At 35.6% G+C, this 18,419-nt stretch overlaps 1 protein-coding gene across 4 annotated transcripts in view; it reads left to right on the top strand.

Moving 5' to 3' along the window:
- The window catches only part of DPP8 (dipeptidyl peptidase 8), a 52,428-nt gene that overhangs the window by 19,537 nt on the left and 14,472 nt on the right, over positions 1–18,419 (top strand). For all 4 annotated transcript variants that reach the window (XR_006733164.1, XM_045541099.1, XM_045541085.1 and 1 more), the window contains exons 6-14: positions 3,792–3,902; positions 5,916–6,044; positions 6,941–7,002; positions 8,673–8,773; positions 9,615–9,792; positions 10,651–10,810; positions 14,244–14,323; positions 17,366–17,518; positions 17,789–17,924. Coding sequence is in view for 3 of the 4 variants with exons in the window: in XM_045541099.1 (XP_045397055.1) it covers positions 3,792–3,902; positions 5,916–6,044; positions 6,941–7,002; positions 8,673–8,773; positions 9,615–9,792; positions 10,651–10,810; positions 14,244–14,323; positions 17,366–17,518; positions 17,789–17,924 (1,110 nt within the window). In the remaining variant the exon portion in view is untranslated. The remainder of the gene's footprint in view (positions 1–3,791; positions 3,903–5,915; positions 6,045–6,940; positions 7,003–8,672; positions 8,774–9,614; positions 9,793–10,650; positions 10,811–14,243; positions 14,324–17,365; positions 17,519–17,788; positions 17,925–18,419) is intronic.

The raw sequence follows: 18,419 nt of genomic DNA, 5'->3' as shown, positions 1-18,419 counted from the left end.
ACACCAAAACTTGATTGTTACAATTTTTCAAGTTATGTGGCCTAAAACTAGAGTGTAGAGTAGAGAAAAGTGGGTAGAATAGGGGAAATCTTAAGTAAAAAGTGCAAGTTTGGCCACACATGGCCAAACTTATAATCCTAGCACTCTGGGAGGCCAAAGTGAGAGGATTGTGTAAGGCTAGGAGTTTGAGACCAGCCTGAGCAACATAGCAAGACCCCATTGCTACAAAAAATAGAAAAATTAGCTGAGCGTGGTGGCATGTGCCTGTAGTCCCAGCTCCTTGGGAGGCTGAGGCAGGAGGATTGCTTTGAGTCCAGGAGTTTGATGTTGCAATGAGCTATGATGATACCACTGCACTTTAGCCAGGGCGACAGAGCCAGACCCTGTCTCAAAAAAAAAAAAAAAAAAAGTGCAAATTTGGTGTTGAGTGGATCTCTCTCCCTTTGAAGTGAGGAAATCAGAACAGCCACCAATGGCAGAAGAAAGATTAAGTTGGTAGTTAGTAAATCTGTTTTGGAAATCCTAGCCTCATGCTTTCAACAAACATTAGACTCTTAGTATGTACCAGTTATTGTACCTGAGGCTTGGACTGCAAAGCTCCGACATAATTGTCAGATGTAAGGTATTTTTTAGTATTTTTTTCTTCTGTAAAATTGTTTTCCACACAGGATTTGTGAAGATTGATAGCATTTAAAATCGAAAGCACTGGAACCCTGTAGGATGTTATCGTAGTATTTTTATTCTTTTCTTTACTGTGCATATAGATATTTGGTATATTTTCAGGATTAGTGCAGTGGTTAAGAATACAGATAGACAATATAGAATATTATAGAACCAGTCTATCTGGATTTGAATCCCAGATCTACCATTTATTAACCTTGTAACCTCAAGCAGGTTATTTAACATATCTCTTAGTTTCTGCATCTGTAAAAATGTTAATTAATAGCACATTAACATGGAGTTGATATGAGGCTTTAACGAGTGAATGTTTATGAAGTATTTAGGGCAGTGCCTAAAACATACTAAGTGCTGTGTAAATGTTTGTTTAAATAGAAAGATAGGTAGGAAGTGAGTATCCTCAACATATTCCACTTAGTCACAATAGGTTTCTAAGTGAAAGTCCACTTTTAATGGGTTTAGTCAATCAACATGTGAGTGTGTTTATTTTCTGCCTAGTATGATAGGGGAATTTAAAAGTAATAAAATCTGAGCTTCTGCTTTCAATGACTTATTGGGACGGTAAGATGATATCATTTATTCATTTAATTAATAACTCTTAATAATTGAGGTCTATAATAAGTGATGGGGATATACAAATTAGTAGTACCTATCCCCAAATCTAAAGAAGAACAAAATATAAAAATAGTATGGGTGGTTTAACTTGGGGGTAGTTGGAAAGTCCAAGAAAACTGAGCTTGGCTCTGTTGTTAACTCCAAAATTCAAAACACTGCAAACTGAGCTTAGTTTTCATTAGCTTGGTGCTAAAACTCATTTGGCAGTAAAACCTGACCTGAACTGACCTCTGAGGGTATTTATAATCTTAATCGCATTTGGAGTACCTATTTGTAAGTTTGCTGCAGGAATATTGGTATATTTGATTACAGGGTATTTGGTTACCCTGATGGAGAAGTTATATATGTTAGATGTTCTGTATAAGAAAAGCCCCCAAATTCTGAATTCTAAATACTTCTGGACTCAAAATTTCTGGATAAGGGATCAGTTGGTTCATACTGCACATTCATGTCAGACAATGTAGAGAATACAAATAAACAAAAATGATAAATTAAAATTTGCCTAAAAAATTAAAATCACGTTGGGGTGCAATGGCTCACTCCTGTAATCTTAGCACTTTAGGAGGCCAAGGCGGGAGGATGACCTGAGGCCGGGAATTTGAGACCAACCTGAACAACATAGTAGGACCTTGTTTCTACAAGAAGTTAAAAAAAAAAAATTAGCCAGGCATAGTGGCATATGCTCATAGTCTCAGTTACTTGGGAGGCTGAAGTGAGAGTATATTGTGAGCCCAGGAGTTCGAGCTACAGTGAGCTATGATCGCTACTCCAGCCTGGGGGACAGAGTGAGAACCTTGTCTCTGAAAAAAATAATAAATTAATTAAAATCACTATGAAATGTTACTACACACAACCTCTAGGCTGTTTAACACATTGACTGCCACACTAGAAAAAAATTTTTTTTCCTTGGGGCCATGGTGTTTTATTACGAAGATAAAATAAAAACTTTGAAAACAAAACTATCCTTTCTAATTTAATGAAAAATTTGAGGGTTTTTTATTGTTTTCTGTGTATGAGTTATATCCAGAGCCGTTCAGACGGCTCTGAAGGTAGAGATGTCTGACTTACATATGCTCCATGAGGCCCCGGGCTCAAAACCAGCGTGAGTTAAATACGACTCATGTGGCAGTTAATGTGTTAAAATGAAAAGGATTGAGAACACCAGATGTTGATGAGGAACTTTGCATATGTTGCCAGTATAAAATAATACAAATACTTTGGAAAACTTTTTGGCAGTTTCTTATAAAGTTAAACATACATTTACCATACTACGCAGCCATTCCACTTTTGGGTATTTACTCAAGAGAAATGAAGACACATGTTTACAAAAATTCTTGTACAAGAATGTTCATAGCATCTTTATTCATAATAGCCCAAAACTGGAAACAGCCCAGCTATCCATTAACAGGTAAAAGAACTATAGTATACGATGGAATACTCAGCAATTAAGAGGAACGAACTACTGACATATATAACAATGATGAATCTCAAAAAGAAGCCAAATACGAAGTATATACTGTGTGATTTCATTTACATGAAATTCTACAACATGCAAAACTAACCTATGGTGATGGAAATCAGATCAGTGATTGTTTCTGGGGCAGGAGTGGGCATTGACTGGAAAGGAAGATGAGAAAACATTCTTGGGTATTGGAAATTTTGTATGTCTTGATAGGAATGTGGTCATATAAGTATATCCATTTTTGAAAAATAAACAGTATGTTTAAGATTTTGTAAATTATAAAGCAAAAAAAACCTTATAATCTTACTACTTGGAGATAACTATATTTTGGCTTAAATCTTAGAACTAAAAAAATATTTGTATAACATTTTTATAAATGGAATCACACTGTACATACTATTTAGTAATGTGATTTCAACATTTCTCCATGACACGAAGTCTTATGTAATTATGGCTTTGTGATTTTTTTATTTTTAAAGCAAGAGTTCCCTTTAAACTATTTGCTGGAAACCTAAGTGTAAAACAGATAAAAGCTGAGCTGCTTTGGTTGAATGGGAGGAAGGAAGAATAGTTGAAATACATGCCCTGTAAGATTCATTTAGTTCTAAAGATGCACTTCTCTGTGTATGAGAGTTACAAGTTTCTCCTACATCACAGTCTTTTACGTGTATTCTTTTTTCCATGATCCTAGCTAAATGGAAAATAATAACTAACATTTATATGGAGCATGTACTGTGGTCCACGGTTTGTTTTAAGTGTTTTGTGTGAATTAACTGATTTAATGCTGGTAACAACCTTACAAGGTAGGTAGGCTCTTATTCCCATTTACAAATGGCACACTGCGGTGGAGTGAGATTGGATGATTTACCCAAGGTCAGACTGTAGGTAAGTGATGGAGCCCAGATCTGAACTCCGTCCATTTGGCTCTGGAGTTCAGCACTGTACTCCAGCTTTCAAAATAAACTGAATCATTTTGCTTTGTATCTATGAAAAGATAGAGCTTTCTGTGATAATTTTGCCTTTTATATTTATCTAGAGCTAGCCAACATAGAAGAGGATCCTAGATCAGCTGGAGTCGCTACCTTTGTTCTTCAAGAAGAATTTGATAGATATTCTGGCTATTGGTGGTGTCCAGAAGCTGAAACAAGTAAGGGAGTTCAAAATAATATATTATAGGTCAATTAAAGTATTATAAGATTCTACTACCAGTTAGTTAAGTGCACAGATTCTAAATCTTGGATAGTAGATTCTAAAGTGATGAAGATTGGATCCTATTAGTAGTTATTTAGAATATATAGACTCACCATAATAAGTATAGTAAAACAATTGTATTGTGGTTTAATGCCTCATTTCTCTCAATTCTCTTTACCATGTTTTCACATAGAAGGTGTTCTTGATGATGTTGACTACATTGGTGGCAAAATAAAAAATACCACACCTCGATCGACACCCCAGTTACCCTGATTTGGTCATTATACATTTTATGCCTTCATCAGAACGTCACATATACCCCATAAATATGTATGCCATAAATACCCCATAACTATTATGTAATCGGTAATTAAAAATAAAAAAGTTAAAATAAAAATTTAAAAAAGAAAAAGAGGCTGGCTCAGTGGCTCACACCTATAATCTTAGCACTTTGGGAGGCCAAGGTGGGAGGATCACTTGAGCCCAGGAGTTTGAGACCAGCCTGGGCAATATAGTGAGATCCTATCTCTAAAAAAAATTTAGAAATTAGCCAGGCATGGTGTCATACCTCTGTAGTCCCAACTACTCGAGAGGCCAAGGCAGGAGGATGCTTGAGCCCAGGAGTTGGAGGCTGCAGTGAGCTATGATCACACCACTGCACTCTAGCCTGGGCAGCAGAGCAAAACCCTATCTCAAAAAAAGAAAACAAAATACCACATCTTAATGAGTTGCTATAAAAATGTGTGATTGACTAGAGAGTCTGCATAAACAGATGACCAAATCAGTATATGAATGGATAGGAAAAAATGGAAATTTCTTCTTTTTCTGGATTAATTCACAAGTATCTTACTATCTGAGAAACAGCTCTGTAAAGCATGACTTTCAAACTTTTTGACCATGAGTTAGTTAGAAATTTACTTATAATTGTGGCCTAATACATGATACATATATTGTATAGATAAAATTGAAAAAAATTTAAAGAAGCAATATTTATCTTTATGTGTAATATACTCTGATGCTGTTATTCTTTTCTGTTTGTTGAATTTTTTAAAATGCTGCTTGTGACCCATTCATAGATTTCATGACCCACTAATGGTTTGCAGCTAACAGTCTGAATACTTCTCTAAGAGACCATGAAAAATATTTACTTTTAAGCCATGTTTTCAATTTGGACATTTTATTTTAAGATGTAAAATGTTTTGCCATAATTGTATTTGTTGGAACAAGATTTTGACATGAATAGAGAAACCATTCGAAAAAACTGGACTCTTTTTAAATAACATTTATTTTTTATAGGAAATATTATAAATGTAATTAAATAATTCCTTTTTCAACAAAGAATACATTTTATGGTATGCAAGGACAAAGTCCTTCAAAAGTGTTTTTTCCCAGTTTATATACAGGCCAGGCACCGTGGCTCACGCCTGTAATCCCAGCACTTTGGGAAGCTAAAGCAGTAAGATGGCTTGAGGCCAGAAGTTTGAGACAAATTTGAGCAACATGGTGAGACCCCCATCTCTACAAATAAATAAAAAAAATTAGCTGAGCATGGTAGCACACGCTTGTAGTCCTAGCTATGTGGGAGGCTGAAGCAGGAGGATCACTTGAGCCCACAAGTTCGAGGTTACAGTAAGCTGTAATTGGGCCACTGCACTCCTGCCTGAGTGATAGGGTAAGACCCTGTCTCAAATAAATAAATAAATAATAAGTAAGTAAATCTATCTATCTATCTATCTATCTATATATATATATGCATTTCCTCCAAAAGGAGTAACTTTTAACCAGTAAGAGTAGCAGTAACTTACCTTGCTACTGCAAAGACCGCTGATATTTTCATACATAAAAGGCAGCATAGTTTATACATAAATTATTTTTCACTATGAGAAATCTAATACTAGAGGAAATGGTCAGTTACAATTACTCTGTGGGATAATTCTTCTGCATTTTCAATGTTTAAATTCTTTTTAAGCTCCAAGTGGCGGTAAAATTCTTAGAATTCTATATGAAGAAAATGATGAATCTGAGGTGGAAATTATTCATGTTACATCCCCTATGTTGGAAACAAGGAGGGCAGATTCATTCCGTTATCCTAAAACAGGTACTGTACTCCACTGGCGTTTATATTTATTCATTTCCTCCTTCCAAATAAGAGTCTTCTGGCTGTCATCCAAAGATAAAGACAACATTGGTCATTTACAGCCTTAGTAAGGATAGTTTGATCATAAAGTGTCACCGAAATAGATTTTCAATTACAGGCTGATCCTTTTTAATTATTTTCAAAAGTGGGGATGTCCACGAAACTAGTTACTTCAAGAAATGAGGCCGGGCGCGGTGGCCCGCGCCTGTAATCCTAGCACTCTGGGAGGCCGAGGCGGGTGGATCGCTCGAGGTCAGGAGTTCGAGACCAGCCTGAGCGAGACCCCGTCTCTACTAAAAATAGAAATAAATTATCTGGACAACTAAAAATATATATAGAAAAAATTAGCCGGGCATGGTGGCGCATACCTGTAGTCTCAGCTACTCGGGAGACTGAGGCAGGAGGATCGCTTAAGCCCAGGAGTTTGAGGTTGCTGTGAGCTAGGCTGACGCCACGGCACTCACTCTAGCCAGGTCAACAAAGCGACACTCTGTCTCAAAAAAAAAAAAAAAAGAATAAGGTGTCTTTCCTAGCAAGTAAAGATTTTTAAGTGATTTTATTCATAATAAATTCGTAATTTTTCTTTCATTTTGCTGTTTATAGCATTTCAATTGTAAAAATGTACAAAATTTCACTTCCTTATTTCATACTGACTCTTCGTGTTTTTCAGCCTCTTATTTTTTGATACCTTTATTAAAAAGTGAATTTGAGATGGGGCTCTGAGATTCAAGTGCAGTAAGCCCTTGACTATGTACAATATTGCTGTCTTAACTAAAGCGTAAAGAGGGTTGATCTGGCAAAATTAGTTTGAGTGATTTTGGATATGCATTACTATTCCTTTATGTTCTGTTCTAAAGGCACAGCAAATCCTAAAGTCACTTTTAAGATGTCAGAAATAATGATTGACGCCGAAGGAAGGGTAAGTATAAAATGTTGAGTTGACTTTCTGTGTCTAGTAAGTCTAGTAGGGGTCTTTATATGCTTTTTTATTTTGGGGCTTGTTGAACTTGCTGAGTTATCTGTGGATCGTAATTTTAGGTTGACCTAATTTTCTACTTGCAGAACTTCCTGCTGGTTCTCAAGATAGGCAAATGGGATATGTGCATATTTATGACTCCCTTCCAATAGTTTTTCTTAAAAAAAAAAAAGAAAAAGGTGGTTATTGACTGGTGAGTTAGTTACCGTCTGTGTTGGGTAGGTGTCTGTGGTGGATTAAATATCCCACAATTATTTTGTACTGCTATTTTCCTTTTGGACAACCAAATGCACACAAGACTAATTAAAAAGCAGTATTTTTTCATAGACTTTTTTTAAACAGCTTTACTGAGATATAATTCACATACAATACAATTCACTCATTTAAAGTTTAAAATTCAGTGGCTTTTAATATATTCACAGAGTTGTACGACCACAACACAGTCAATTTTAGAACATTGTCATCAACTCAAAAAAAAAAACCCATAATCCTTAGCCATCATCCTCCAATCTCCTCATAACCCCCATCCCTACGCACTACTAATCTACTTTCTGTCTCTGTAGATTTGCCTATTCTGGACATTTCATATAAATGGAATCATACAATATATAGTCTGGTCTCTTTCACTTAGATTAATGTTTCCAAAGTCCATCTGTGTTGCACCATGTATTAGTACTTCATTTCTTTTTATTGCCAAATATTTAATTATATAGATACATGACATTTTATTTATCCACTTATCAGCTGATGGACATTTGGGTTGTGTCTACTTTCTGGCTATTAGGAATAATGCTGCCATGAATATGTGTATACAAGCTTTTGTGTGGACTTACATTTTCATTTCTCTGGAGTATATACCTAGGAGTAAGAGTCATATGATAACTCTATTTTTAACCTTTTGTGGAACTGCCAAATTGTTTTCCAAAGTGGCTGCACTATTTTATATTCCCACCAGCAGCTTATGCGGTCTCCAATCTTTCCACATTGTCACCAACACTTGTTATTGTCTATCTTATTTATTATAGCCATCCTAGTGAGTTTGATGTGCTATCTCATTGTGGTTTTGATTTTTATTTCCCTGATGGCTAATGATGCTGAGCATCTTTTCCTATGTTTATTAGCCATTTGTATGTCGTCTTTGGAAGACTGTCTGTTCAGATCCTTTGTGCATTTTAAACATTTTATTTTTTTAATTTTGTCTGCTAGATTTTTAAAGGAAAAATGTTTGCTTACCCAGGGCTATTCCATTAATATATTGCATAAGTATGTTTTAGGCTAAAATATAGGGAACTAGGGACTGTTTTTCTTAGATACTAGAGTTTAAAGTGATTAAAACTTGGTTTTTACCAGTTATTATTAAGTTTTCTATTAGTATAAACTCATAGGCAAAGACTTTTAGACTGTGTTGATTCTTGTGGTTACAACTTTTTAGGCATTAAAAACACCAGTAAAGGTAACCCACAACTTACTGCTGGTTTTGCTGTATCCTTTGTGCTGTCTTAAATACCTAAGTCTGAAAAAGTATTCAGCTGTTACAGATAATGATTTAAGTAGGCTAGTGAGCTAATTATTAAATCTTCTATAACTAGATTCCTTTTTTTCTTTTTTAATAGATTATGGATGTCGTAGATAAGGAACTAATTCAACCTTTTGAGGTTCTATTTGAAGGAGTTGAATATATTGCCAGAGCTGGATGGACTCCAGAGGGAAAATAGTGCGTATGTTAAATTGTCACTTCTTTACAACTAATTTAAGATCAAGAGCTTTAGAAATATCTTATGCTATCAGGTTTGCCTTACAGTTGGAGCTACCTTCACAGGTAAATTGCAGGATAGTTATTTCTACAGAAGGGATTTTTCTTGAACTAAGTAGACTTGTAATTTCATAAGCACAGGTGCCTTGCATTTTATTTCTTACTCAGCCAGGTATGGTTCACAGTGTTATTTGTGATTAAATTGTATGACTGTAAGGCTCACAAAAAATTTGTATTTTTTTAATTGTATAATTTAAGCAGAAATATTCGTAGAAGCTTATATAAGGATGATTACAAATACTTTCTGTTCTCTAACGTAGCCAATAGGAGTTTCAATAAGAATGGCATTTGTTGATCCTAAAGGGAGAAAATACTTTCAAAGACCAAATATAGTTTTGAAAATTTAAAGAAAACTACTTTTTAAAAACCCTATTTAAGCTTAACTTCCAAAAATAAGCATGGAAGGCCAGGTGCTGTGGCCCTTGCCTATAATCCTAACACTCGGGGAGGCTGAGGCAGGAGGACTGCTTGAGGACAGGGCTTTGAGGTTGTAGTGAGCTGTGATCACGCCACTGTACTCTAGCCAGGGCAACAGGGCGAGATTCTGTCACCAAAAAAATTTTTTTAAATAAAAAAAATACGGAATATTTTTAATTAGCTATTTATAAATGATAACATATACTAAAGCAGTTCTTTCATTGTGATTATAGAAATGATTGATAGGTGCCACGAGAAAGATTAGGGGATCATTCATTTTCTGAGAGCTTGCTTTATATCTGGTGCTTCTCTTTTATTTGTATAGTGCTTGGTCCATTCTACTAGATCGCTCCCAAACTCGCCTACAGATAGTGTTGATCTCACCTGAATTATTTATCCCAGTAGAAGATGATGCCATGGAAAGGCAAAGACTTATCGAGTCAGTGCCTGACTCTGTAACACCACTGATTATCTACGAAGAAACAACAGACATCTGGATAAATGTATGCATTTTTTCCTATATTTGATTAAATGTTTTCTCAGAATGCTAAAGCAAATGAACTTTGATAGCAAACTATCAAAATGCATTTTTTAAGTTCAAAGGAACCGTGAATGTTATTTCCTTAATGTGAACATTTCAAGTTGGAGTGATGATTCCAGAATGGAATGGTTTGTAGATAGAAAGTAGATGCCATTGAAATGACATCTCCTTGGCTACAGATATGTTCCTGGACATAGGTATTGAATACATAGCCTCATCAGTGCCTCTGAGAGTGTGTCAAGAATCCAGTCTAGAAAGATTCTTTTTTAAGTTAGCAAACTATACCCAAATATACCAGTTTCTAATTGAATTTAGGATTTTCCAATTAAGCAGAGAAACTTAAACAAGATACAAAATAAATAAAGCCAGCTTACTTCCTAACAATATAGGCTTCATATGATTCACCTAAAACAAATGGACATCTGTTTTCCCTTCAACTGTTAGAAAATTTCTCTTTGGAAAACAAAAGTAAAAAATTTTTTTCCTCATCGTTTTTGTAATAAGATTTATATCATTAAACAAACATGCCATGTTTCAAGGATTACAGAGATGTTGAATAAGAAAAAGCTTTTGGTCATATTTTTCTTTTTTTCTCCATTTGGAAACATTTATTTCTCAATGGATGAAGTCCTTGACTAAGGTAAAATAAATATGAAAGGCCTAGGCAAAATTTATTACTATAAATATACCATACACATAGCACTGACATTTATATTTGAAAGCATGTTTATCACATAATTCTTCTTTCGTTAGTTTAATTGAATTGTTTGTGTAGTATTTTCATTAATGCATATAGTAAATTAAGTTATTCATTTTACAGATCCATGACATCTTTCATGTTTTTCCCCAAAGTCAGGAAGATGAAATTGAGTTTATTTTTGCCTCTGAATGCAAAACAGGTTTCCGTCACTTATACAAAATCACATCCATTTTAAAGGAGAGCAAATATAAACGATCCAGTGGTGGGCTGCCTGCTCCAAGTAAGAAATCCTTTTTTTTTTTTTTTTTATTTCAGCTTATTATGGGGGTACAAAAGCTCAGGTTATATGAGAAATCCTTTTTTATTTAAAAAAGAAAAAAAAATTTGAAGGCAGAAAGTGGGAGGGACAGGGGAATCTGATATCTCTTTTATGTGCTTTATAAGCATTAGTACTTACATTAAGTTTAAGATATAAGCTAAACTAAAATATAAATACATGCATGTGTAAAAACAGGACAAAGTTCTTAATGGATATATGCATATTATAAACTATTAATAGTAAATAATTTCTGGGTAGTGGGATTGCTTCTTTTTACTTTCTACTTTTACCTTCACTGCAATTTTTAATTTGTTTGAAGTGAGCCCACATTATTTTTATATTTTACAAAAACTGTTTTTAAAGGCCTGGCGCAGTGGCTTACACCTATAATCCCAGCACTTTGGGAGGCCAAAGCAGGAGGATTACTTCAGGCCATGAGTTTGAGACCAGCCTGGGCAACATAGTGAGACCCTGTCTCTACAAAAAATTTTAAAATTAGCCAGGCATGGTGGCATGTGCCTGCAGTCCCAGCTACTTGGGAGGCTGAGATAGGAGGATTGCTTGAGCCCAGGAGTTTGAGGTTACAATGAGCTGTGATCAGGCCACTGCACTCCAAAATGTAGTATATATATACATACAATGAAATATTATTCAACCTTAAAAGTATTTCTCAGAATGCTTATCTATTCATCTGTCAGTGGATACTGGGATTACTTTCACTTTTTGGCTATTTGCCTGGGTGACAGAGTGAGACCTTGTCTCTAAAAAAAACAAAAAACAAAAACAACTATTTTTAAAATGTTATATAATTATTAGATATCTTTACACATTAGATTTTTTTTATTAGTTAAAAGATGTTTCTTATACTATCTACATCTGCACTGAAATTATAATTACAGCTCTTCAGATTGATACAATTATGTTGCCCAAAGTAAAATTAAATATTGTGGCAGCTGAAGTTAATTTCTCTTTAAAAAGTGGTAGTTTTCTTTCTGGGAAATATTGATACAAAATGGATGCATAAAGGCTAGAAAAAGTGAAATGGTACATGGAGTACTTTTTCTGGGCTTTTCTAAAACTGAATTACAGTTTTCAATTTTAAGAATACAGTTTGGGCCGGGCGCGGTGGTTCACGCCTGTAATCCTAGCCCTCTGGGAGGCCGAGGCCGGTGGATTGCTCAAGGTCAGGAGTTCGAGACCAGCCTAAGCGAGACCCTATCTCTACTAAAAATAGAAATAAATTATCTGGACAACTAAAAATATATATAGAAAAAATTAGCCGGGCACGGTGGCACATGCCTGTAGTCCCAGCTACTCCGGAGACTGAGGCAGTAGGATCGCTTAAGCCCAGGAGTTTGAGGTTGCTGTGAGCTAGGCTGACGCCACGTCACTCACTCTAGCCCGGGCAACAAAGTGAGACTCTGTCTCAAAAAGAAAAAAAAAAAAAAAAGAATACCGTTTGTTTTATAATAGTAAGCATTTTATGATAAATTATGTTAAATGCTTAACTGCCATTTGTAACTTAAGACACTCAGCATGGCCTTTTTTAAAAATTGTACAATGTATATAAACAAGATTTACCATTTTGACCATTTTTAAGGGTACAGTTAAATGGCATTAAGTACATTCATACTGTTGTGCAACCATGATCACCATCCACCTCCAGAACTTTTTTGATGTTCCCAAACTGAAACTACCTATTAAACAGTAATTCCCGATTACCCCCTGCTTCCAGCCTCTGGCAACCACTTTCTGTCTCTCCGAATTTAACTACTCTAGATACCTCATTTAAGTGGAGTCATATAGTGTTTGTCCTTTTGTGACTGGCTTATTTTACTCAGCATAATGTCCTCGAGATTTATCCATTTTGTAGCATGTGTGAGAATTTCCTTCTTTTTTAAGGTTGAATAATATTTCATTGTAGGTATATACTGTATTTTGTTTATTCATCTGTCAGTGGACACTGGGATTGCTTCCACTTTTTGGCTGTTGTAAATAATGCTGCTGTGGACATGGGTGTACCAATACCTGTTCCTGTCCCAGCTTTCATTTCTTTTGAGTGTATATCCAGAAGCGGAATTTCTAGGTCATAGGGTAGTTCTAGTTTTAAGTTTTTGAGGCACTGCCGCCGTACTTTTTTCCATAGCAGCTACACCACTGGTACGCCAACAGTGGCTACGCCGTTTTACGTTCCCACCAGCAGCGCACAAGGGTTTTAATTTCTCCACAGCCTCAACAATACTTGTTATTTTCCGGTTTTTTTTTATATTAGCCATCTTACTTTTTCTTGCTTCAAGTCTTCTTCCTTTCCCTTCGTGACTACTTTGTTTTCCTTCTTTCTCCTTTAAATGGCTATAATGTGTATGTTATCTGTGTGTTAAATAATATGTTAAATAATCTTTTAATTTCTGTCCATAGAGTTTAAAGTACTACTTTGAATTTAAGAAAAATAAAATAAGTTGATTTTTTTTTTTTTAACTTTTGTGGGACCCTTGTGAAGATCCTATACAGTCTCACCATCTAGGCCTATCTTCAGCTGTCACTCCCCACAGCCACATAGATAGAAGCAGCTAGGAAAAGAGAAATGATTTTCATGTTTGTTTGTTTGTTTTAGAGATAGGCTCTCACTATCGCCCAGGCTGGAGTGCAGTGGCATAATCACAGCTCACTGCAACCTCTAACTCTTAGCTTCAAGGAGTCCTCCCTCCTCAGTCTCCCAAAGTGCTGGGGTTACAAGCATAGCCACTGCACCTGGCCTGATTTTCATTTTTTTAACCTTCTCCTCAGTCCACTAGGAGAGCCTCAGCAAGATAGAATCTCTAAATACAAATGGGGCATGTTGGCATTTACTATGGTAAAAACTCTTACCTGGTTTATTTTTTGGCAAATGAAGAACAATTGTATTCAAACTTTTCTTTCTGTGGCTGGTAAAGTAGTTTTTTGCATTTTTAGAAGAAATGCCTTGTCAACCCACTAGACTTCTTTGTCTAACCAAAGGTCCAAGAATGCAGGTGCTTTTGAGTTCTTTTCTGGCTTTGCCGTAAAATCTATTTTGATGTTTTCACATTATCTGCATGGATCATTCCATCATTATACCAGAGTAGTGTGAAGACTCATAACTTGGATTTTTTTGAACTGTAGACTTTTTGTATTGAAGTGAAATTCACATAGCATTAAATTAACCATTTTAAAATAAACAATTCATTGATATTTAGTACATTCACAGTGTTTTGCAACCATCACCTCTAATTCCAAAACATTTTTATTACCCCAAACATAACTTTAATTTTTTAATGCAGCTTCTTGGAGAAAAGAGTTAGAATACTATTCTTCATTATTTCATTTGCTTGCAGTCTGATATAAAGTACTGAATTATAACTATATTTATCTTCAGGTGATTTCAAGTGTCCTGTCAAAGAGGAAATAGCAATTACAAGTGGTGAATGGGAAGTTCTTGGCCGGCATGGATCTAATGTATGTCCTTTTATTCTTGTGTTATGTTTGGTCGACATATGCTGTGTGAATGTCATACTGAAATCAGTAATGCAACCTAATATGACCCCAGTATTTTGAAATATTAATAATATTAAGTTAGGGCCTAAAAGAACTCAAGTTGTTGTAAAGGAAAAATCTTACTTTAAATTATAAATTTCTTCATCCATTTTATAGCCCTGGTGTTAGATGTGTTCTGGTTACTGAAGTTCACTGTTTTCAAATATATTGTTGCTACTTAATAAGAAGGCAGCTAGCCTGTACCTTTTTAGACTCTAGCAAAACTTGCGAGTTAGAATACAGTTTGAAAATTATTTTTAAATCTCTTATAGACTGCTTGTGTTGTGTCTACATTAGAAATTGCATTTACTACTCATGAGGTAGTAATTGTCTTTCATTCACCTGTTTATCTTATCTGACAAACTTAAACTGTAGTCCACCATTGCAAAGAGTGATGGGCATTTTTACAGAGCTTAGATTGATAGAGAAGAGGAAGGAAATCCACCCTTTATTTAACTCTCAGAAGCAATTCAGTGAATTCCTTTTTTTATTTTGCCTTTTGTAGTACCTTGCATTTGTTTCAGCTTTCAGTTAAGTGGTCAGTTTCATGAGATCCTAAGAACTCCATCCTTTCTGTGTGTGACACATGTGGTTAAGTCTATGTATGCTACCAGGATTTAGTGAAGACTAAAATATGATTTCCTCAAATTGATATGGAGATTTGTGGAAGGATTATATATACTGACTGCTGTAGAAATCACTTATAGTACCTAATGTGGTTAAGGAGAAAGAATGAAGATCCAGGTCCCAGATTTGGTAAAAACTTTTAGAATATCATAGGTGACCGTTAAAGTTTACTTGCCACTGAGATCCTCACATGGCCTTCTGGTTTTATATTCAAATGTTTTTTTTTATGTTTGGGGACCTTGGATGATACTGTCCTCTGAGAAAACTTATTGTGGAAATCTTAAGTTCTGATAACAGAAAATTACACTAATGTAAATTTCATGCTGTGTGGTGGTTGGACTGTAAGAGTCACTAGATAATACTGAGGGAACCCCAAACATTGTATTTACATAGATCTGATCCTTATTTGGGCAACCTAAATGTCTTTGTGCTACTTGCCACTAATGTGTGTCGATTTTCTTTCTTTATGTCATGTTTGTTTATGTGATGTATTTATCTCTTTTTTACCTCTTTCTGTTTTCCCTCTATTCTTGTTTTGGGTGGAGGTTTTTTTTTGGTTTTTGTTTTGTTTTTTTGTGTTTTTGTGTGTGTGTGTGTATTTCAACTTACTTTTTTCCTTCTCTGTTTTTATAAGTGACCTCGTCCCACCCCAAAGATTTTTTTTTTAATTTTTTTTTTTTTTTTTTAGCTTTTTACTTAAAATGACACAGCTTTAGATCTACTCAAAGATTTCTAATAGCAGTGATTGGGTAAACCTTTGAGACTTTTAAGCCCATGTGCTTCTTTTTGTCGAGAGTGGTTCTCAAAGTGCTGGACCAGCCCCAAAACATCAGTGTCACCTGGGAACTTGTTAGAAATGCACATTCTTAGGCCCACCCCAGACCTCCTGAATCAGAAACTCTGGTGGTGGGGCCCAGCAGTCTGTGTAACAAGCCCTCCAGGGGCTTCTGATACATCTGTTGACTATAAGAAGTTACATGAAACAAAGAAAAGAACCGTGATAGGCGGAGGTGAAGAAATGACTGGTTATTTCTTTAGTTTTGAAAGGTCAAACCCCCCAGCTTCTAGGTCAAGAGCAGAACTAGTCCTAACCTTTGTCAGAGATTATCACACATCTGTGAAGCTTCTTGAACATTGTTTCCTGTCATTTGTGTCCTTTCTATATAGGTTACATGGGCCAACTGAATCCCAACTGTGTTTGTTTCTGTATTTATGCATACTAAAATATTTAATGATGAAGAAGCAGCTTCCTGGGAAAAAATGAGACATTTAAAAATATTTGCTTTTAGAAATGTATCTGTGTTTTCTTTGCTGCCTAAAAAATTTGAATTTTCTTAAATATTGTTTGAGTAGGCTGGTAGAAGATTTTTTTAAAGGAACAATAAAAGAAAGCCATTTATTCAGAATCTGACTATAAATTGGGAAGAATATTAAGTGAATTCAGCCATGAGTTTACTGGCAGGTTTTTTTGAGTTCTGAAAGAAAACTTAAAAATCTTACCCATACTTAACTATAAACTATGCCAGGCCAGGCACGCTGTGGCTCACACCTGTAATCCTAGCACTCTGGGAGGCCGGAGCAGGAGGATTGCTTGAGTTCAGGAGTTCAAGACCAGCCTGAGCAACGGCAGAACTGAATCTCTAAAAATAGAAAAAATTAGCCCAGCGTGGTAGCACACACCTGTAGTCCCAGCTACTCAAGAGGCTGAGGCAAGAGGATTGCTTGAGCCCAGGAGTTTGAGGTTGCAGTGAGTTATGATGACGCCACTGCAGTCTAGCCCAGGTGACAGAGTGAGACTCTGTCTCAAAAAAGAAAACCAAAAAAACCATGCCAGTATTGAAACTGTGATTGAGTTCAATTATTCTCCAACCCAGTAGATAAAACACTTTACAAATTTATACAAAAGACCAAAAAAGTATTGCCTAAGATAATATTGCACTGAGAAATACACAGGATACTAAAATTAGACTCTTTCAAGTATGTATGAATGGTAGACTTAAGTTGTAATATACAATTTTTTTCCTTCCCTGTAAAGAGTTGTTATTTTAGAGAAATAATTCTTATATTTTAAGAAAAACATGCATTCTGACCAGAAAGAAAACTGTACAAACAGTGTGCAACTCAGGTGTCCTTTTTCTTCTGGACATGATCTATTCTTAGGTATAAGTGAGAAGCAAAAACAACTCAGGTTTATTAACATTGGTAGCAAAATTTTAAAAATGAAAGCACAAGTCAAAGAGTGACTCAGATGATTGTGAACAGAATTGCGGGTTATTTGTTGAATTCCTGGCTTTGCCAAGGGCATGCTAGCTATGAATTTTTTTGTTATTTTGGCAGATCCAGGTTGATGAAGTCAGAAGGCTGGTATATTTTGAAGGCACCAAAGACTCCCCTTTAGAACATCACTTGTACGTGGTCAGTTATGTAAATCCTGGAGAGGTGACAAGGCTGACTGACCGTGGCTATTCCCATTCTTGCTGCATCAGCCAGGTATGAAGTCCATGTTTGAAAAGGATTTCTTGTCATATAAAAACTATACTCATGTAATAGGCTTTTTGGAAGATGTAAAATTTGGTGAAATTGACCTTCAGAAGCCTGATTCTCTTAGGAAAAGCTTTAAAAAGCTTAGCCTTAACTTCTGCATTGTATATGTACCTAGATAGTCAAACTCTTATTATTATACTCTTACAGCAGATGTAACAGCAGATAACCTTTTTTACTTTCTCCTGAGAAAACTGTAATTTTTTCTCCTTTCCCTAGCATTGTGACTTCTTTATAAGTAAGTATAGTAACCAGAAGAATCCACACTGTGTGTCCCTTTATAAGCTATCAAGTCCTGAAGATGACTCAACTACCAAAACAAAGGAATTCTGGGCCACCATTTTGGATTCAGCAGGTACTCTTTTTTTCCCCTGAACCTGTTCTTAAGTAGGATTAGTATGTTAGTGCATTAAACCTGTGTCATGTGTCTACATTTCCTGGACAAAGTCTTCTCATCTCGCCACTGCCTGTCCCTGAGCTACTGGGCTCCTGATTGATCTCACCTCTTCCGTTCTGTCAACTACTGAATAAGATGGGTTACCCCTCACTCCAAGCAGGAGCGGGTCTGGAAGGCCTTTTTGAAAATAAGATTAAAATAGTCAAGATATCAGCTAGGAAGTGATTTATTCACACCTTTGGACGAGTTCTCAGATAAGCAAATGAACTTGAAGATAATGTATTCTGAGCTAGTAAGACCCTTTGAGTAGGGAAGCTGCTGCTTTAAAGAATAACTGGCTGATAGCTTTCTTAAACTTTTGAAGCTCTTGCAGTGGCTATCTTAATAAAAGAACACTTGCTTATTTATGGGAATGAAAGGAGTACTATAAATTTGTTTTGAGAGGGTTTTTTT

This window comes from Lemur catta, chromosome 1 (genome assembly GCF_020740605.2).
Source record: "Lemur catta isolate mLemCat1 chromosome 1, mLemCat1.pri, whole genome shotgun sequence".
Lineage (NCBI taxonomy): Eukaryota > Metazoa > Chordata > Mammalia > Primates > Lemuridae > Lemur > Lemur catta.
This window is presented reverse-complemented; position numbering and strand designations above follow the sequence as displayed.